Source organism: Ochotona princeps, chromosome 4, assembly GCF_030435755.1.
Source record: "Ochotona princeps isolate mOchPri1 chromosome 4, mOchPri1.hap1, whole genome shotgun sequence".
Taxonomy (NCBI): Eukaryota; Metazoa; Chordata; class Mammalia; order Lagomorpha; family Ochotonidae; genus Ochotona; species Ochotona princeps.
The window spans coordinates 15,335,172-15,356,905 of NC_080835.1; the positions used below are offsets into that span (position 1 = coordinate 15,335,172).

General features: G+C 47.3%; 1 protein-coding gene across 11 annotated transcripts in view; it reads right to left on the reverse strand.

The window, feature by feature from the left end:
- Window positions 1–208: 208 nt before the first annotated feature.
- The window catches only part of ATG13 (autophagy related 13), a 69,405-nt gene continuing 47,879 nt past the window's right edge, over window positions 209–21,734 (reverse strand). For 5 of the 11 annotated variants that reach the window (XM_058663089.1, XM_058663090.1, XM_058663091.1 and 2 more), the window contains 13 exons: window positions 21,544–21,684; window positions 15,892–15,932; window positions 14,263–14,359; window positions 13,859–13,957; window positions 13,019–13,112; window positions 8,401–8,499; window positions 7,555–7,665; window positions 7,024–7,160; window positions 3,660–3,774; window positions 3,239–3,316; window positions 2,634–2,750; window positions 2,041–2,169; window positions 209–301 (listed from right to left, as the gene is read on the reverse strand). In XM_058663089.1, the coding sequence (XP_058519072.1) occupies window positions 224–301; window positions 2,041–2,169; window positions 2,634–2,750; window positions 3,239–3,316; window positions 3,660–3,774; window positions 7,024–7,160; window positions 7,555–7,665; window positions 8,401–8,499; window positions 13,019–13,112; window positions 13,859–13,957; window positions 14,263–14,359; window positions 15,892–15,932; window positions 21,544–21,684 (1,336 nt within the window). In that variant the 3' untranslated portion in view covers window positions 209–223. The remainder of the gene's footprint in view (window positions 302–2,040; window positions 2,170–2,633; window positions 2,751–3,238; window positions 3,317–3,659; window positions 3,775–7,023; window positions 7,161–7,554; window positions 7,666–8,400; window positions 8,500–13,018; window positions 13,113–13,858; window positions 13,958–14,262; window positions 14,360–15,891; window positions 15,933–21,543; window positions 21,685–21,734) is intronic. The other 6 variants (XM_058663092.1, XM_004585354.4, XM_058663093.1 and 3 more) reach the window with 4 other exon arrangements.

Consider the following 21,734-nt stretch of genomic DNA (forward strand, 5'->3'; position numbering starts at 1 on the left):
GGGCCCTCCTGTGACAAAGGGGCTGTTAGTCTCCAAGGCCAAAGCCTGAGTCCTCTCAATCACAGCTCCTGCCTTTGATGGGTGCCATGGAGTCTCCGGGGTCCGAGAGCAGGAACTTGTGGGTTCCTGTGGGGCAGAAGGAGGGACTGGAGCAGCTGATGGCTGAGGGACTCGCCTTCCCTAGGACCACAGCAAGGGATGCCACAGGTCACTACGGACACTTTTACTGCAAGGTTTCCACAAAGGCATCAAACTCTCGGACGTTCTTCTCGTGCACGGCCAGCTTCTCTGGCAGGGAGTCCTGTAGAGAGAATAAAGCACGGCTTACTCCGGAGCTCCTGTAGGGTCAGCCAGTAAGGCCAGAAGGGTGCTGAGAACCAGGGTAGCATAGCAGGCCTAGGGAAGAGGACTACAGGCACCTGGGGCTCTGTGGCACTGCAAGGCACAGAATGGCTTATGGAATCCAAGCAGGTCACCAGAAAGGACTATATCAAAAATGGGATGAGACAGAGAAACAAAGATGACAACCTCTGGCAGAGATCAGACAGTACTGCTCTAAGAATTAAGTTATTAAGTGAAAGACTTTGGGGTCAATGTTGCAGCATTCTGAAGTAAAGCCCCCATATGGGTGCCTGTTCAAGTCCCAGCTCTCTGCAAATATGCCTGGGATAGCACCCTAAGGTGGTCCAAGTGTTCACGTGGGAGAACCAGATGAAGCTCCTGGCTTCTGACTTTGGTCTGGCCCAGCCCTGAATGTTGCAGCCAATTAGGAGTGAACTGGGAGATGGAAGGTATCTAACTCCCTTCCTCTCTGTGTGTTCTGCTTCTCAAATAAATAAACAAACTTTAAAAAAAATTCTTTACACCTTATTAGCAGGGCACAAGAATCAACTGGGGAACAAGGCAGTCCCCATGAGAGTCCTGACCTAGGAATCTACATCTTTGCATAGCTGGGAAAGAGGGGAGAGAGAGAGAACAATAAATGAGATGCAGAGACAGTTGTGAGAAGCTGACCAGTCTGAGATCTGGAATAAGCAAACATTAAACTGCCTCTGGGGAGCTGAACCACTGAAATCCCATCAGAAGAGTCATAATGGGGGCAGGTGGGGGGGCATGCTAGGGACCTGCATGTGTCACACTGTCTGCTCAGAAGTGGCCAGGACAACTGAGCTGAGGCACATGGAGTGCTCCAGGAGCAATGCGCACCAGCCGTGCCATTGTGTGTGTTCTGTTCCTGGATTCATTTTCTTCCCCGGGCAAGTTGCAAGAGGGGCAGGGGAGTGAGTACCCAAGCAGGCCTTGAAGAGCCAGGATGGCTGGCACCGCAACTTTGTTTGGCTTCACTGTGGGTCAGCACAGTCAAGAAGATCAGAGTGTCCGTTTTCTCATCCAAAACTGGGGATGAAAAATCTACTGCTTATAGCTGTCAGATTCCTGTTAAAGCACTCAGAAAAAATGCTGGGTACTGAGAAAACTCCAACAGGTGTTAGTAACTATAATTGGGGCTGGAATAGTAAATGAAGCAATTTCGGCATCCCAAATGGGGGCCACTTCCAATTCAGCTCCCTGCTAATGGCCTGGGAAGAGCTGTGGGAGATGGCCCAAGTGCTGCAGCATTTGACATTGGCAAGAGAGAGCCAGATGTAGCTCCTGGCTCCTTGCTCTGGCCTGCCTCACCCCTGGCAGCTGCAGTCACTTGGGGAGTGAACCAGCAGATGGAAGACCTCTATTCTCTTTCCTTCTGCCCAGGAGAAGGCAGGGAAACTGCCGCTCAGCCGTGGACCAGGGCCACCTGCTGGGTAAATTCCACCGCTGAACACAGGCTGTCAAGACAGACTGGCTGGGCAGCACTGGGCAGCACAGTCAAGAGGGCACAGAAGGCAAGGGCCTGGGTGATGCTGGAAAAGGACAGCAAAGGAGGAACTGAGTCTGAGCAAATTCAAGAGAATGCAAATCACCAAGCAGCCTGCAAGTGCATTCCTGTTCTGAAGGAGACAGGAGGAGCAAGGGTGGGCCAAGGAGAGAAAGGGGCTTCCATACCAAGTCCTCCGCCATGGACTGGGCTCCGATGTCTATGGAGAGGCTGCTCAGCTGAGGAGGGTTCTGGAATTCCCGGTAGAAGGTCCCCAAGTCCATGGGAAGAATGTCATCTTTTGAAAATGCCGGTTTCTTTGGAAACAAGACAGACACGCATTAGCGTGTGTAGGGTCAGAGCAAAGTGACAGAGGGGGGGACATTGGAAGCCAGTGTTGTCCTGGCCCCCAGTGCTTAGCACTGGGTTCCTCTAGGCTCGTCTCGCCAGCGAGGTGTGCACCTGTGGTGACCCTTGTTCCTGGCACAAGCAGGCCGCACCCCTGCCGAGGTTTGCACCTCCTTCCTCCAAACTCCTCTACATAACAAGGGCTAGCCACTTGGTGAGCAGCACCTACATGGACATCACAAGAAAAAAACGTTCACGGTGAACTGCCAAGACACAGCACAAAACGCCTTGTTGTCATGGGCCTCTGAACACTTCCCCAGACATGGTTCCTGGCAGGGTGCCCGGTGAAAGAATTCTTGTTCAATCGCAGGAGTTGCCTCCTGGTTCACTACTTCCAGGATGGCAAAGGGCAAAGGCATGGGTGGCCACTTACAAAGTCAATCATGACGAAGTCATCATGGGCATTGCCACTGCTGCCCCCACTGGAACCATCAGAGTGCAGGCTGCACTGGAGAGGAGACTCGGGATCCGGGGAGTCAGGGGGATTCACCTGTTTCATGATAAGGCAGAGTCAACAGCTGCTCCTGGGAAGTGCTATCCGAATCTGAGGAAGAGTAGGTGGTGCTCTGTAGGGGTTATGCTGCTGTCTGCCTGCAAACCCAGCATTCTGCAGCCAAGTGCTGGTTCTAGGCCTGGCTACTCTGCTTCTGATCTAGCTCCCTGCTGACGCACCTGGAAAAGTAGCATCCTCACTGCCTCCCACATGCCACACCCACACAGAACTCCCGGCTCCTTCTTGGCCCAGCCCTGACCACTGCAGCCACTGTAGGAGGGAACCAGCAGATGGGAGGTCTCTCTCTAACTGAAGCTTTCAGATAAATAAATCTGAAAAAAAAAAAAAAAATCTGAGAATTCTGTAAAGATTTCAGTGCTGTGTACAGACTGGTGGTCTGCGAAGGACCAAGCCATCTGGCCCAGGAAGGTTGATGATGATGAAGGTGCCATGCCCTGGAGATTGGTGGCCCGTGTTGGTCTCACCATTGGGTCAGTATCCTCCAGCTCCAAATTCTTGGGAGCAAACATGGCAAAGGGGATGTCCAAACTCGTCAGGGGCACCTAAAGAGACACAAGAGGAAATCATCAGTGCCTGCCCTTCATCCCAGCTTCTGCATTGCCTCACAGACTGAGTTCACGGACCTACTGTTAGGACAAGACACCTCCTGAGCCCACTGTGGCCAACTCCACTGGTCACATAAGCTGAGGTAGGGCTGTGACTCTGCCCCAGCAGGGTCTAGCTTCTCTCCCCAACAGAGCTTAAAAGACTCCAGAACAACACTTCTTACACACACACACACACACACACACTATACTTGATATTTCAACAGATTCCAGGCTCACAAATCCTCACGTAAAACTCAGGAACTCACACACAAGGCAACGGCAATGACATAAGAATCACCTGGTTGACGGGTTTGTTGACAAAAGCCCCCACTTTCCGAACAAAGATGGTCTCCAGGACATCCCGAGGGGAGGCCCGGCCCTCACTGCTGTTGGATACAGTTTCGGCATCCTCACTGCAAGAAGGAAGGGAGAGTGGTAGTCTCTTGTGTTTCCCCAGAATCTACTATCCTCTGCCTGAAGCACTGGCATCCAACAGGGGTGCTGATTCTAATCCAGGCTGCTCCACTTCCTATCCAGTTCCCTGCATGTAGCCTGGGAAAGCTGCAAAGGATGGCTCAAGTCCTTGGGCTCCTGTACACATGTGGAAGATCCAGAGGAAGCTCCTAGCTTTGGATCCGCTCAGTTTCGGACATTGTGGCCATTTAGGGAGTGAACCAGCAGATGGAAGACCTTTCCCTGTCTCTCCTTTTCTTTGTAAATCTGCCTTCCCAATAAAACAGATATGTAAATATAAATATGTGTACATAAACGTATATACATACATACATATATATATATATATATATATTTATTTATTTAAGAATGTCCCCTCTGTGTTGGCTATTCACAAACAGGCTCAGGAATGGAAGCTCAGAAACAAAAGCATGTAAAATGGCTGAGTTCCTCTTCTGATCCTCTGACAGCTGCTGGGATAACGTGGGACAGAGGTTTTAGAGACCAGGCAGGAAATGAATGTTCTTGATGGATTGTATAAAGTGATTTTTCCCAAATGCTTTCTCTCCCACTCCTCTCCTGTGGGAATGAGAAACGCCAGGAATTTCAGGGATCAGAGTGTGCACTCTGGTTGGGGGAGCCCTGCGGTCCTGGAGTCCCTGGGTGCCTCCATTCCAAGCGTGAGTAGGCAGGGCGGGTCCACTGCAGTTCCCAGGGGAGTGCTGAGGGCCGTGCCAGGAGCAGCAGGAACTCCGGGGTCAGAGTATGTGGGCCGTGTCCTGTATCCTCTCCAGGTCCAAGGGAGCCTAGGCCAGCCTCCCTCTCCTGTGACACCCTCCTCCTGAAACGGGAGCTGGCAGCACTGACTTCTGCAGGGTGCCACCTGACAAATGCCATGCATAACTCCGGCCATCAGAAACGACCAGCATTCCATTTGGTTTGTTGTGTTGCTAGAACAACTTATCAAAGTAAAATTTTGGTTCCTCACTGGATAACACCATTTCACATATACATCAGATAGACTAAAAAGCAAAACAAAAGTAGCAACCAGCCAGACCAACAAAAGGGAAAAAAAAACCCTCTCATCTCTGCCTTTTAGAATGTTCCATACGAGCTAACTGCATTAATTATTCCAAATGTACAGAGATCCCCTGTGGCTGTTTTACCAGGTGTTTCCACAAGGAGAGTCAGAAGTAGGATACTGAACAACCGCAAGGCAGGTTTGGTCATCCAGAGACCATTAAAAGTGGTTGATCCCTAATAGGCACACGGAAAATAAAGAGGCAGAGGCAGAGAGCGAGGAGTCTTCTGTCTGCTGGTTCGTTCCCTAGATGAAGCCAGCAGCCAGCAGTTTTGTCCGGGTCTCTCATGTGATCATTTGTTGCCTTCTCAGGCAACAACAGGCAGCTAGATTGGAAGTGTGAGACTTACACTGGCACTTATATGGGATGCCAGTGTTGCAGACAGGGGCTTGAACCACAGCACTGAACCCTAAAGTACTTTACTATCTTGTTTTTTTTTTTTTTTTTTTTTTAGATTTATTATTATTGGAAAGCCGGATATACAGAGAGGAGGAGAGACAGAGAGGAAGATCTTCCATCCGATGTTTCACTCCCCAAGTGAGCCGCAACAGGCTAGTGCGCGCCAATCCGAAGCCAGGAACCAGGAACCTCTTCCGGGTCTCCCACGCGGGTGCAGGGTCCCAAAGCATTGGGCTGTCCTCGACTGCTTTCCCAGGCCACAAGCAGAGAGCTGGATGGGAAGTGGAGCTGCCGGGATTAGAACCGGCACCCATATGGGATCCCGGGGCATTCAAGGCAAGGACTTTAGCTGCTAGGCCACGCTGCCGGGCCCATTGTCTTGTTTTTTAAAAGCAGGGTTGTGAGTTTTGTTGCAAGGTCCTGTGGCTTTGGTTGGAAGGCAGTGTGCATGACCTCTGTGTTCTGCCCTGCCACGGTGGCTGGTGGCTTCTGAACTCCAAAGTGACCTCATTTAGTTCCTGAGATGAGAAGTGGCGGGTGAAGAGATCATGGCGACCTTTTTTCACTTCAAATTTTCCCTGTTCTGTCATCTGGCCAGCCTCATCACCCTTAACTTCTTGGTGTCCTGTCAGCATTCATGCCCTTCTCAGCTGCATGTTTCTGCTGTCTCGACCCCTCACCTTCAGCTGTACCCTCTTCCTCACCAGTGTCCTTGTCATCTACCTGTCTGCCCCCTTACACCCTATTTTTCTCCTCAGGATTCCCAGCTTCAGGCGTTGTCTTTTCCTATCTCCACATCTTCCACGGTAAAGCTCTTGGACCCATTGTTCAAGGTTGTAACTGACATGGTGAGGCACACTGGTGACCACAAGCACCATATTTCCAAGACAGCAACAATTTGGTGACTCTGGCAATAAAGACAGCAGTCCCCAGTGACGGAGGAGGTGTGTGGCCCAAGAGACTGCAGCGAGTGTGCAGTGGGCCCCAAAACCATGACAAAGATGGTGTGTCAGAGCAAGAACGGTTGTTTTCAAAGCATTTCCTAAAGACTGACAGAACAAGAAAAAGAACCCACTAAGAACAATGGCAAATAAACTGTTGTTCCAAACGGGTGACAAGGTAGGCCTGTCCTGGTCCTGAGAAATCACTGAAATGGCTGGTACCACGCCATAGCTGCCACTCCAACACACCATTTGTGATCGCTGGTTTCTGTCCTAGCTGCTCCGGTTCCAGGGTCAGCACCCTGCTAATGCCTGGGAAAAGAAGTGGAAGATAGCCCAAATGTCTGGGCCCCTACATCCCTGTGGGAGACCCAGATGAAAGATGTCTGTCAAATAATAAACCAAACTAAAAGGCAGGCAAGCAGGACAAGGGATGATAAGCCAGCTGTGCTGATTCCTGCGAGTAGTGCAGGCCAGCGGGCTTCCCCAGGTTCCAGCTACAACCCAACACTTCTATCAGGAGCTTTAAAAATGCTACATTTTGGGCACAATGCCAAGCCTGAGTGGATGCCAAAAGCTATTTGGATTCTTCATTTTATTGGGGGGAAAAAAAAAGCAGTTAACAAATTTATTCTGGTGAAAAAAATTTTTTTTGAAATCCAAAACCAGTTTTTTCACTGTTTGCATTTCCATGAACTTTGACAAAACTTCTACTCTTTCCTGACACCACACAGGCACATGTGTGTCAGGGCCTTGGTAGCAGCAGAGCCGGGAGATGTGAACTCACCTGCTGGAAGGTGTGGCAGCACAGTGGGCCCCGTCAGAAGTGGTGTGGGTCGACACTCTCTCTTGGTCCGCCTGGGCACCGTGGGCAGGCTGGTTGGGAGCCAGGGGCACTCCACCTTCTTTCCCAGGAACCATGAGCTTCAGGGAAAGTGGAAAGGCACAGTGAGGCACAGCAGTGTCAGGTTTGTGGGAAACCGCGTGGCCCAGGATGGAGGCGTTGTCTGCTGAGCTTGCACACCTCCACGGAGACAAGACTACCTGGCTCATTATCCTCCCTGGGCTCAGTGGATGCGAGATGCGCATAGTAGTGAACGATGGCAGAGGGAAAGAACAGAGCCCAGGCCAGGCTTCTCTGCTTTCTGGGGTTTAAGGGGCTTCTTCTCAGCCATGGTAGTCCTCTGGAGTTTTCAAACAGTTTTACTTCCAAATGCTCAGAGCATCTCTGTCATCCCATGGGGTCCCCTCAACCACCTCACAGCAGGTGGGGGGGCAGCATTGGAAACCCCTTGTCCTCCCCGCCCATGGAAGATACCTGGTGAGGGTGTGTTGCATTTAAGCCAGCAGCAAACACTACTGGATAAGCCAGGTCAGTTGATCCAACGCCCAGGGCAGCAGGCTGATAGGAAAGGCGAGAGCTTGAGAGCTAAGCAAGAGAAAAACAGAAAGGGGCAGAGGAAGGCGGGGGACACGAGGCAGTCCTAGAGTGTGACTAAGCTGGAATTCCAGGGGGACAGGCCCCACCCACACAACCACGTGCATAGGGCCTGATACTACAGCTCCCAGGGTTATAGACAGACTGGTCCTTCTGAGTTAGCCAAAAAAAGTTTCTCCCTACTGGGATTAGGATCCTGGCTCTAGGGGGCTCCCGAAAGTCTCAAATGAACTCCCTGCTCCCCCATGCCCAGGGGCTCGTGCTACTGTTTCAGTCTCAAGCCCAGCAGATTTGTGGAGCACAAGCCTGGGCAGAACGTGCTGCCAAAGGCCTGTGATTTTTCCAGCCATTCTATTTTCTCCTTTGTCCTTGAGGTCCCTTTGAAACAGAAGGCCATGGGCTTGAATCACACCCTCCATCACCCCCGGGGACCGGAAGCTTCCTAATTATATTCACAGAGGAAAGACTAACAGTCTTGAGTTGTTTATTTGGAAATTCAATATAAATAACCGTGTTTATTTGTCACATTGATGGTAGGAGGTGGAGTAAATGAAAGCTCCTATTTTAGGCCACTGGGCTGTGGCTCTGCTTGTTGAAGTCAATTAAGCCTCCTAATAATCCCATGGAACACTTGGGGGCACCTAGCTGGACCTTGTATTTTTAGCTGCTATTTTAAAACAGAAAGATGCCCTCTCATCATATCCCCTTCTCCCCATATGGACTCACTTGATGGGAAAAGGCCAGTTCTGCCATGGGGACCCTCAGGGTGTCCATCACCACAGGAGTAGGGGTCTGAAAATGTGCCTTTGTGACAGTAAACACGCACTGTGCACAGACACATAGAGATAGGAGACAAGAGAAGAAAAAAGAAAGAAAAAAAAGGGACTTGAGAAAAGAAGTGAAAACAACTCAGGCGAGGGCAGCAGCAAGAGGCTGGGCTGGGAGGTGGGTGACTCAGGAGGGCAGTGGGGAGGGAGTCTGCCTGGCTTCCCAAGGGACGACTTGGAGGATTCCTAAGAAATGACCTTTATCTTAGGCACATCATGCAGGCCTGTCTCCCAGACCAGCAGCGGGAGGAGGTGACAGAAGCTGGTATCACTGGAAAAACCCAGGAACCTGAAGCAGCCAAGAAGTGTTGGAGGGGGCCTGGCAGCGTGGCCTAGCGGCTAAAGTCCTCACCTTGAACGTGCCGGGATCCAATACGGATGCCGGTTCTAATCCTGGCAGCTCCACTTCCCATCCAGCTCCCTGCTTGTGGCCTGGGAAAGCAGTCGAGGATGGCCCAATGCTTTGGAATCCTGCACCCATGTGGCAGACCTGGAAGAGGTTCCTGGCTCCTGGCTTCGGACTGGCACAGCACCAGCCATTGTGGTCACTTGGGGAATCATCAGACGGAAGATCTTCCTATCTCTCCTCTTCTCTGTATATCTGACTTCATAATAAAAGTAAATCTTACAACAAGAAAGTGGTGGAGGAAGTAAGAGGGCAGTTCCTGAAGAGAAAGAGTTGAGAGTGGCTGCCAGGCGCGCCAAGATGAAAGGCTGCTGGGCTTGCCACACGAGCCTACATTCCTTAGCAGGGACCCAGCATCTGCAGAGACAGGTGAGCTCAAACAGCTGACACAGGTTGCCCAGAATTTGAAAAGCTCCAGTGCCCTTCCATGTCACCCTCAGTAGCAGTGTGTGTGTGTGTGTGTGTCCTTCCACATCACCCTCGGTAGCAGGGGTGTGTGTTTGTGTGTGTCCTTCCACGTCACCTTAGGTAGCAGTGTGTGTGTGTGTGTGTATGTGCCCCTCCACGTCACCCTAGGTAGCAGTGTGTGTGTGTATGTGCCCTTCCATGTCACCCTCGGTAGCAGTGTGTGTGTGTGTGTCCTTCCACGTCACCCTAGGTAGCAATGTGTATGTGTGTGTGTATGCGCCCCTCCACGTCACCTTAGGTAGCAGTGTGTATGTGTGTGTGTATGTGCCCTTCCACGTCACCCTAGGTAGCAGTGTGTGTGTGTGTATGTGCCCCTCCACGTCACCTTAGGTAGCAGTGTGTATGTGTGTGTGTATGTGCCCTTCCACGTCACCTTAGGTAGCAGTGTGTATGTGTGTGTGTATGTGCCCTCCCATGTCACCCTCCGTAGCAGGGGTGTGTGTTTGTGTGTGCCCTTCCATGTCACCTTAGGTAGCAGTGTGTGTGTGTGTGTGTGTGTGTCCTTCCATGTCACCCTCGGTAGCAGTGTGTGTGTGTGTATGTGCCCCTCCACATCACCCTCGGTAGCAGTGTGTGTGTATGTGCCCTTCCACGTCACCCTAGGTAGCAGTGTGTTTGTGTGTGCCCCTCCACGTCACCTTAGGTAGCAGTGTGTATGTGTGTGTGTATGTGCCCTTCCATGTCACCTTAGGTAGCAGTGTGTGTGTGTGTGTGTGTACACATCCCTGTAGTCCTGGCAGTGATGTGAATGGATACCCAGGTTCCTGCTCAAAGACATCTCAAGGAACTGGGTTCCAGCTATCTACATGGAAGACCTTCTTTTGGCCTGGCCCAGTCCTGGCCATTATGAGCAACTGGGAAGTGAGCCAGCAGGTGGAAAACTTTGTTGGTCTCTTTCTGTGTCTCAAAATTTTAAGGTAAAAACAAAAACAAAAAAACCCTCACAAACTGATGATTTTAATATTATCTGTCTGCACGATGGTTATTTGGGGACTTGTTCTCCCATTTTTAGAACCAAGTAACGAATTTCCCTTAGAACTGGAGGTGAGGACTTTAGGTCACCAAAGCAGCTTCAGGATCACAGGTATTTCTTGAGTCCACTCACAGATCAATCACAAAACATGTATTGTACACCCTACCAAAAGTTTCAATGAAAGTCATCTAATAATTATGCAAGTCCCAAGATAAAATCAAGATCTCAATATTAACAGGAATGAGAAAAACTTTTTTTTAAAAGATTTATTTATTTTTATTAGAAAGCCGGATATACAGAGGAGGAGAGACAGAGAGGAAGATCCTCCGTCCGATGGTCCACTCCCCAAGTGAGCAAAATGGCCGGTACTGCGCCGATCCGGAGCCAGGAGCTTTTCCGGGTCTCCCACGTGGGTGCAGGGTCCCACAGATTTGGGCCGTCCTCGACTGTTCTCCCAGGACACGAGCATGGGGCTGGATGGGAAGCGAGGCCGCCGGGATTAGAACCAGTGACCATATGGGATCCCAGCGCAAGGACCTTAACCACTACACTATCGCACCGGAGCCCCATAAGCCTTTTTTTTAAGATCTTCCGTCTGATGATTCACTCCCCAAGTGACCGCAACGGCCGGTGCTGCACTGATCCGAAACCAGGAACCTCTTCCAGGTCTCCCACATGGGTGCAGGATTCCAAAGCATTGGGCCATCCTCGACTGCTTTCCCAGGCCACAAGCAGGGAGCTGGATGGGAAGTGGAGCTGCCGGGATTAGAACCGGCATCCGTACTGGATCCCGGGACATTCAAGGTGAAGACTTTAGCCGATAGGCCACGCTGCCGGGCCCCCGTAAGCTTTTCTCTTAACCACTGAGGATCAGGTTGAGTACTTTTGCACCAAACTGCGGGCGTCAGAAGCTGTCAGGGACTAATGACAGGGCTCACCTATACCATGCATAGTTATTTTAATTGTTTTAGATTTTCTATGGTATGCATATTGTTGAAAAAATCTTGGTATCATCTACTTTTAAACTGTGACAGACAGAAGAGAAAAAGATGGCTTCTCTTTACACAGACCAATTAATTTTATCCAAACACCAGTAATATCCCTTTACTCCTAGGGTCAAAGTTCCCCCAGACTGTCACCCCTCATCTCTCCTGAGTCTTAGTTCTATTTATTATTTATGAATAGTATGCAAAACACATTAATATTGGCATAGCAGGCCATCTACAGCACCAGCATCCCATACGGGTGCTAGTTCAAGTCCTGGCTGTTCTACTTTCCATCTAGCTCACTGCTAAAGACCTAGGAAAGCAGTGGAGGATGGCCCAAGTCCTTGGGCCTCCTGTACAACTGTGTGGGAGACCTGAAAAAGCTCCTGGCTCCCAGGTTCAGAGTAGCCTAGTTCTGGCTGTAGCAGCCAAATGCGGAGGAAGCCAACAGATGGACAATCTATCTCTTCTTCTAATTCTGATTTTTAAATAAAATAATCTTTAAAAAACACAATAAAATTGTTTAATGAGCTTAAAATTTACACGTGCACATGTTGGATGGCTAAAAATCAATCTATTCCTCTTAATGCAGGGTTAAGAGAATGGGCCAGCCCCCGCCTCCTTTTTTTCCACTGTTGCTGTGTCACTGCAGACATCACAAGTCAGCCTTGCCCATGACAATGCTGACACCCATATCTACATACATCAAGGGGGTGGAAAGTAAGAATCATTTCGATACCCTGAAGCAAAGTGGGCAGTTTGTAATTGCAGACAAGAATCTCTCGCTCTGAATAAATCAGAACAAGTGAGCCATGGACTTTGTAAAGTCATACTGAGACATTAACCTCTGCTACTCAGAGATTAGAACCGTGACTTTAAACCAAATCCTCCTGAACAAGCAGGGACGGAAAATTATTAAACACACACACACATGCACGCACACAAGCAATCCCAAAATTCATATAAAGGTAATGAATTGTCAGGTCTTGCAAAAGTTGAAGCAGGATGGCTGGCAGGTAGAGCAAGGAGCCACAGGAAGAGATGGGAGAGGAAGGACTGGGACTAGAGAGATCACGCCCCAAATTCAGTCAGCTGGCAAGATGACCTCCTAGGCAAGGCCGTGTCAGAACCATGTTGTGTCCCCCAACAAGACCACAGAAAGGCTTCCTTCATGAATACTGACAGCACTGTTTGTAGTCTGTGCTGCTGAAACTGGGTCTGCCACTAAAGACTGATTCAAGTTAGAAAGTCAGTCGTGAAAACTGTTCACACAGAAAATGGGACTGGCAGAAATCCGTGCCAACTGAGAAAAGCTGCACACTGGCTGCCTCCTGGCATTGATACCATGTCATTATTGGTTCTTTGCATTATTTCATTATTGCAAACCATATTCATCACTTCCAAAGAGATGTAGCTACTAACTTAACAGGTGTGGGTTAGTGTACCTAGTGCGCCTCTCTGGGATTACACTGGTTGGCATCCTCTGACTTTCCAAGGACTGACAAGATGTGGTGAGGGAGCTAGAGGCTCCATGGAATCCCACAGGTTGATAACTTCAGATGTGAAACACTGCAAGGACATCCAGTGGAAAGGATGTCTCCTTACTCCTTAGGGACACTTCTCCCTAAAGTTCATACTTCTGCATTGTGAACAACTACCACCACCCCAGAAGCTATGTCTCTACCTGGGATGGAGGGGAGGTGGAGAATGACGTGGTACACACTTCTTGAGAGTCTTCCACAGAGGGGTATGCAACCCCGGGATCCTCGGCAGCAGCTCTAACAAGAGGAAAAGCAGCAGTGGGTTTTTTATGTGGTGGCCATCCGTTTGAGAAAGAACACAAAACGTGAGCAGAGGCGCATGGGAACTGTGCCAGAGTTCCCAATGTGAGGGAGGCTCATGGAGTGGACCGTGTCAAACACTTTCAGACCTCAGCATCTGGAGATTGGACAATGGCCCTTCACAACCCTGATAGCATGCCTTTCCTACTACCTCAGGGTGCTTTCCTAATTCAGCCTAAGCTTGGGGCCAGGCCTGGATCTTCAAAGACACCACTAACAGACTCAGTGAAACAAAAAGTCAAATCTCTGAAGACAAACCATCACAAACCCATCACGAATAGGTACTGTCCTTTCTGAAACACATTCCACCCTCCAGAGGATTCTGTCTCCTGAGGTCTAGGCCTGGAGACATCTTATGTCAATGTATAATTATGCCAGATGGAAATCTGAAAACAATTTTGCAAAGGACATTCCACAAATAATTGCCATTCTTGCATTCTCTCAGTAATTTGCTACTGGGAAATGTTCTATAACTATCAGGATACAAAAAGCCCACAATTTTTCTAAATTCTGTATGCCCCAAGACTTGGTGTACCTATGAGGCACAAGCCAGAAGAGAAACTTGCCATTCAACTTTCCCCCAGCTTGGTGAGTGCTGATAAAGGGGTTCTATGTACCTTTGCGCAACAGATGCTATTTGGGAAAGCACCCTCACCTGCAATTACAGGAATTGAACTCCTCACCTGTAGTTGCAGGGATGCATGGGAGACGAGCTGGGGTAGGGACGGTCCACAAAGTGATCAATGATAATCCCCATAATAGGTGGGGTCCTCTCAAATTGCCTGTAATGCAATGAGCAGATGGCAGTGTTGAGAATGCCCCCCAAGCCCCCCCTCCCCACCGCAAGGCCTCCGGGGACACCTCAGGTGCCAACCACCCCTCTCTACACATGGGACATGCTGGCTCTGGGACATGAATCCTCCCATCTGAGAACTATGCTTAAAGTTTATGCTTCTAAAGGGACTGCTTTTAGCAATGGCAAAGCTAAATTTTATACTTAGTCTTGGAGCCTGGGAAGGGAAAAACAATCTAGCCCCTTCAAAAACACCTCTGCAGAATTCTTTTGGATTCCCAAGCTCTACCTCACCTGGTTGACATGAATGCCAAGTTAATTCTGTAAGCACAAGACAGAGTGATGGTGCCCACGGGGGTGCCCACTGTCCCAACACGAACGGTCTGAAAACCTACAAGAGAAATGAACAGCTTTTTCCCACCCCAAAGAATACTTAAACCACTCCTAGTGTCTTTCCCTGGATTTTTCAGGTGCATTGTGCAGTCTCTGGCCATACCTCTTTAGCACCACAGGGGCTGCAGCCTCAATCTCCTGAATGTATGTATTCCCTTCTCAATTGTTCCCTCACAAATGATTCTGTATCAGCCCCAATAACGGCAGAGAACAGCACTCTATTTCCAAGGAAAACTATTTCAAATACTCAAGATAACTGTTGCCGAAAGCCCAACAAGAATCGTTTCCAGAGATGCCCCAACTTGGGAAGTAACCGCATGGTGACCCAAACAGCCACTCTACAGCTAAGAACAGGAAAGCATGACCTTGCAGCTAATACCTCAAACTCAGTTCTCCTGATGTCATTGCTGCTTTTTCAAAATGGATGGTAATCATCAAAAATATACAACATGCTTTTCGTAGGAAACAAAGTAACAATGGCTGATGTTTTGGTACAGCAGGCAAGGCCACAGCATGCTATGCCAGCATCCCAGACAATGATCCAAGGCCCAGCTGCTCTACTTCTGATGCCAACTTCCTGCTAATGAACCTGGGAGAAGGCACAAGTCCGTGGGCCCCTGCACCCATAGGGGAGACCTGGATGGAGTTGTTGGCCCCTGGTTTCAATCTGATTCAGTTACAGCTGTTGGAGCAACCAGTAGATGGAGCAGCACTTTCTCTCTCTCTGTATTCTGCCTTTTAAAGAAATAAGTAAATTCTTTTAAAAAAGAATACTAACAAATTATGTGATGAGTCAGAAACAGTGGTAAGTTTCTAGAACTTTGGAATGAATTATTTAGTTATTTTTGGAAGTTTCTTGGACTAATTACCTGCTTTTCAATTTTTCCTTACTGATACGTATGAAAAGTATCAGCCACATATCATAGTGGCAACCAGCCTCATTTGTTAAGTCAGGAGAGTTTGTAATGCAAATGTTTTATTTGTTTTGTTTTTTTTTTAATTGCAAAGTCAGATTATACAGAGAAGAGGAGAGAGAGAGACAGAGAGGAAGATCTTCTACCCAATGATTCACTCCCCAAGTGACTGCAACGGCCAGTACTGCGCCGATCCAAAGCCAGGAGCCAGGAGCACTTCCAGGTCTCCCATGTGGGTACAGAGTCCCAAGGCTTTGGGCCGTCCTTGACTGCTTTCCCAGGCCACAAGCAGGCAGCTGGATGGGAAGTGGGGCCGCCGGGATTAGAACTGGTGACCAAATGGGATCCTGGCGTGCAAGGTGAGGACCTTAGCCGCTAGGCCACTGCGCTGGGCCCATTTCTTTTGTTTCTTAAGATTTATTTACTTGGGCGCAGCAGTTTATTCAAGTTCTTCCATGTGGGTGCAGGGACTCAAAAACTTGGGCCAAGTCTCTTAGGAAGCTGCACTGCAAGTGGAGCAGCTGACTCGAACTGGCACTCTCATAAGATGCCAGCAGCACTTGGCCCACTATGCTACAGCAGGGGCACACAGGAGTATCTCAAACTTGATACATACCTTCTCCTAGTCCACTCAGCTGCACTTCCCCAAAATATATCCTGCAGGGAAGAAAAAGACTTGTTACTGGATTCTTTACTCTAAGGTTCCACATAGCTAGAATACCTAGGAACAAACAAACAAAACAAGTCTGTCTTTCCTTATTTGCATGAACACATCTCCCAAGGGAACTTCAGTGCCTCTCCAGATTTAAACTTCGGCTGCAGGCACAGATATACTTAGGAAGGGCTGGCTAAGAAATAAGCACATTAACTAGGAAGAAGCTGCTGTGAATTTCTTCTCTCCACTGCTGTAATGTGTTTTAAAAACTCAAACCAGTGGGAAATGAAAATTACAACTAAAATAGGCAAATGGACCCAAGATGACTAGAGAAGGTATTAGGTTTGGGAAACATTCTGTGCTTGTCACTGTCATTCCCAAGTAAATGGGTTCTAAAAGCTGCAAACTGACAGGATGAAGCTACTCTGAAAAGAGAAATAAACATCATACAACCTTGTTAAAGATTTCGCTGGGAAAGCCGGACAACATTAGCAACACATCAGAATTTAAAATATCTAAAATGCATTTTCATATTTTTCACAAAACATTGTTAAGAAGACAGCATTTGGCACGCAAACATCCCACATCAGAGGATCTAAGCTAGAGTCCTGACTACACTTCCAGTTCAGGTTCTTGCTAATGTACACCCTGGGAGGCAGCACAGGATGGCTGGGTTCCTGCCACCATATTGGAGTGAATTCTGTGAGTGAATTCTGTGAGTGAATTCTAGGTTCTTGGCTTTGGCCTGGCCCATCTGCAGCTGGGGGCACCTAAGTAGTGAACCAATAGATGAAAGACAGATCTATATGAATGTCTTACAAATAAAATGACAATAAACAAATTGTTTTTCCTTTAGAAAATCTTTAGCAGGAGCCGGTGCCATGGCAAAGTAGGTTAACCTTTCGCACATAGAGCCAGCATTCTATAGGGATGCTGGTTCAAGTCTTGGCTCCTCCACTTTTGACCCAGCTACCAGCTATGTGCTATAGAAAGCGAAAAAAAAAAAAAATGTGGTCCTAGGACTTCCTGTACCCACATGGAAAATCCAGAGGAAGCTAAAGGTTTCGGGATTAGCTTGGCCCAGCTCTAGCAGAGGCATCCATTTGGGTAGTGAACCAACAGAGGGAAGATATTCCTCTCTGTAAATCTGCCTTTCAAATAAAATAAATAAATCTTAAAAAAATCTTTAGCAGCAATGATTCACTTCAAAAGCTAGCTACATACATAGAGACAGAGAAACTCAATCATCCATCCTCCAGTTCATTCTCCAAATAGCCACAACAGCCAAGGCTGGGCCAGCACTGGCGGCAGCCAGGAGCTGGTGTACAACATGCATAGCAGAAGATCATGTACATGGGCCATGTTCTGTTGCATTTCCCAGGACATAAACAGGGAACTGGATCTGAACTGGAGCAGCTAGGACACAACCTAGTGCTCTGCTGGCATCATACTGTGGCTTAACCCATTGCACCACAAAACTGGCACTTAATTTTTTTTAAAGAAAGCCTTCTTTATGAATAATAATAATAATGATAATAAATTAAATATATACTTGTGTTCATTCAATACATATGAAGCTACAACAAAGAACAAAGCCCTAAGGTTTATTATTAGGATAAGCCTGAGTCCTTAGTCTTCGAGATTATGGTTCACTGTGGGAGAAATGTATAGGAATATCTGAAATACATGCATAAGAAACATTTCATAAAGCCAAGGAACGGCAGTAACCATGCTTTTTTCCAACGATTTGGTCCATGGCTATTTGACAATTGGGTGCAATGTAGTTTGGAGCAACTACTCAGCTTTCTGTTGTAGTGCAAAAGTAGACATAATTAATATGTAAACAAACGCCTAGGCTTCACACCTGCTTCTGCACCTGACTCCAGCTTCTTGCCAATGCAGGACTTGGAAGACAATACTGATGGCTTACAAAATAGGCAGATTGTATATATACCCTATATAATCTCTCTCTCTCTCTCTATATATATATATACACACACACACACACACACACACACACAAATCAAGCAATAGGCAGTTCATGGTTCCGGCCATTGGCAAATATTTAGGGAGTGAGTCTACAGATGGAAACTGTCTATTTTTCGTTTGTTTGTTGTCTTCTATTTCAAATACACAAATAAAAATTAAACAAAAACAGATGGTCTGCTAGGCACTTTATTGCTACCACTGAGTGTTATAGGGTTGATGCTAGACACCTGCAACCACATACAAGATCCTGAAGAACCTCCTCCTTCTTGCCTCTGGACACTGTGGCCATTTGAGGAGTGACCCAACAGATGGAAGATATCTCTCCTTCCCTCTCTCTCTGTGCCCCAATCTGTGGCTTTCTCTTTCAAATAAACAAATATTTTAAACAATAAATTATTTCCAAGAGATATTTCTAGGTATCCTTTAATAAAAACCTGACGGAAACTGACAGTCAGTTGTCTGTTCATTTCAATAGTGGGCAGGGTTTAAAAAATGCTGAATTTTCTTTGTTACATTCTACATACCATTTAAGTGTTAAATAAAACGTTACAAATAGATGATACAGCTTTAACTTAGTCTTTTTTTTTTAAAGATTTATTTATTTATTTATTTATTGGAAAGGCAGATATACAGAGAGGAGGAGAGACAGAGAGGAAGATCTTTCTTCCAATGGTTCAGTCCCCAAGTGACTGCAACAGCCGGGGCTAAGCCAATTGGAACCCAGGAGTCTGGAGCCTGGAGCCTGGAGCCAGGAGCTCCTCTGGGTCTCCCACGCAGGTGCAGGGTCCCAAGGCTTTGGGCCATCCTCGACTGCTGTCCCAGGCCACAACAGGGAGCTGGATGGGAAGTGGAGCAGCTAGAATACTAATCCATGCCCATGTGGGATCCCTGCAGGTATAAGGTAAGGATTACCCATTGAGCTATTGTGCTGGGCCGCCAGGATTAAAACCGGCGACCATATGGGATTCCAGTGTGTGCAAGGTGAGAACTTTAACCACTACGCTATTATGATGGGGCCTAATTTAGCCTTGATGTACAAGTACAGAATAACCTGCTTTACAACAGTATATTTCTAAATTTATAACAACATATTTCTGAGTCCAACATGGTAGCCTAGTAGCTAAAGTCTTTGCCTTGTATACGCTGGCATCCCATCATCATATGGGCACCAGATTGTGTCTTGGCTAGTCCACTTTCCATCCAGCTCCCTGCTTGTGGTCTGGGAAAGCAGTCGAGGACGGCCCAAGGCCTTAGGATCCTGCACCCATGTGGAGGCCTGGAAGAAGTTCCTGGATCCTGGCTTCGGATCAGTTCAGCTCTGGCTATTGCAGCCATATGGAGACTGAACCAATGGATAGAAGATCTTTCTCTCTGTCTCTCCTTCTCTATGTAAATTAGACCTTCCAATAAAAACAAATAAATCTTAATAAAAAACTTATAAAATTATGTATTTATATTATACTTATAATATTTTTCTTTGTTATTATTTTAATTTTGAATTTTGTGATACAATTCAATACAATCTGGGATTCCTCCCCCTGCAATTTTCCACAATAATATTTTTTTATATTAGAGTGATCCAGTCTACAGGGTTGGTAAGAAATGATGACACAGCTAGATAAAACTATTCTTGAATTCTCTGAGGTTGGGAAATTGTTAACAACATTACAAAAAGGAAAGAAAAAAAAGACATCTACCTCTGAGAAGACCCGGTTCCTTAAGCTCTAAGTCAAGTATGTGTACCCAAAAACACTCCTACATGATCAACATCCAGTGAGCAGCACTGCTATGGCCAAAGAGAAACAGCAAAGAACTTCAACCTTGGTCTGGAAAACACCAGCAGGTGAGCTGCTGGCTTTAGTAGTAAAGTCTCCCTATCTGCATAAGAATCAAACGCAAAGGGACTTAGCATAAATGAGGTAAATGAGAAGCAGTAGACAAAAGTAATTTTCTATCATATAAGAACAATAGAGTAATTCGCAATAGGACACTTTGAGACCTGGTAAGACTATAGAGAAGCCCCCAAAAGTAAAGGGGCCAGTACTGTAGCAAAGTGGGTGAAGTTACCGCATGTGGCACTGGCATTCCATTCCTATTGCAGCTGGTTCCAATCCAGTTGCTCTGTTTCCACTGCAGCTCCCAGCTAATGAACCGGGGACAGGAGCAGAACATGGCCCTGGTACCAAGGTTCCTGCCACCTATGTGAGATTCAGATGGGAATTCTGAACTCATGGTTTGCAGCCATTTGGGGAGTGTATTAGTAGATGGAAGATCTCTTCTGTTTCTCCATCTCCAAAACTTTGCCTTGTAAATAAGTAAATCAACATTTTTATTAATTTTTAGATATTTTATTTGAAAGTAAGAGCTATAGAGAGAGACATGAGGAGACATACAAAGAAATATGCCATCGCTGGTAGTTCACTCAAACTGACACCAGGAGCTTCCTCCATGTCTCCCAAGTGGGTATAGTGGACCAAATGCTTGAGCCATCTTCTGAAGCTCTTCTAGGTACACCAACGGGAAGCTTTAGTAGAAAACAGAGCAGGCAAGGAATAAACCAGGGCCTTAAACAAGCCACTGAGCCATTGTGCTGAGCCCCAAGTAAATAAATTAAAAATAAATAACTAAATAAATAAATAGGGCCCGGAACAATAGCATAGTGGATAAATCATTGCTTTGCATGTGCTGGGATTCCATGTGGATGCTAGTTCATGTCCTGGCTCCTCCACTTCCCATCCAGCGCCCTTCTTGTGGCCCAGGAAGGCAGTGAAGGAGGGTCCAAATCCTTGGGACCCTGCAACTGCTTGGGAGACTAGGAAGAATTTCCTGGCTCCTGGCTTTTAATTGCCTCAGCTCTGGCCATTGTGGCCACTTGGAGAGAGAACCAGCTGATGGACGATCTTTGTCTCTCCCCTCCCTGCAGATCTTCGTTTCTAATACAAACACACATATATACATAAACAAAGATGCTTGGTTCATTGTTGAGACAGGCATCTGCACTGCAGTAGCTGATCTCAATCAAGTCCTGGCTCCACTCCCAGTTTCAGCTTCCTGCTAACGTGCACTCTCGAAACACGTGACGGCTCAGTCCTCAGGTGCTCTCCCACACACACGGGAGACCCAAAATGAATTGCTTGGTATTAACTATCCCTGGCTGATGTAAGCTTTTGGGGGTGAGGCAGTAGATAAAGATCTTCTATGGCTTATCTTTGTCTTTCTGTCTTTCAAATACAACAAATAACCAGAAATTTAAAATTTAAATAGAAATAGCAGCTAGCCAGAAAGTTTTAAATATAGTGCTGGTACATATAAGGTTGTCCAACCCTTCCCAAATAAACTGTTTCTGGATGTCTTAAGCTCTATTTCCTGCTTCGAGATGTATATCAGTATGATTTCAAAAGTCTATTACACAAGAATCGTGACTAAACAGACGCAAAAGGGCACTGAACCTGGCGGCGTAGGAAAGCTGAGGTTCATGAGGCTGGCTGGTGATATTAGAGCTTCAGCATCAACAATCCAAGCAATCCCCTAACACATGATCTCAGAAGAGCTGCAGGACAGTCACATAACGCGTAATGCGAGCACGCTGGCGAGTAGCCCCAGAGGCCCACCTGTGCCCTTTACCTGTAGAGTATGACGTACTCATGGCCCTGTTTCCTGGAGAGGCGGTAGGCTGGTGTTACTCTAGTGATTGCAAGGAGAGACTTCAGCAGCAAGGACAGCCTGTTGTACACCGTGTAGGAAACCTTGATTTCTTTATCACACCTAAGGAACACAGACTCCTTGTCAATATTCTCCAATTAAATGCTGAAACT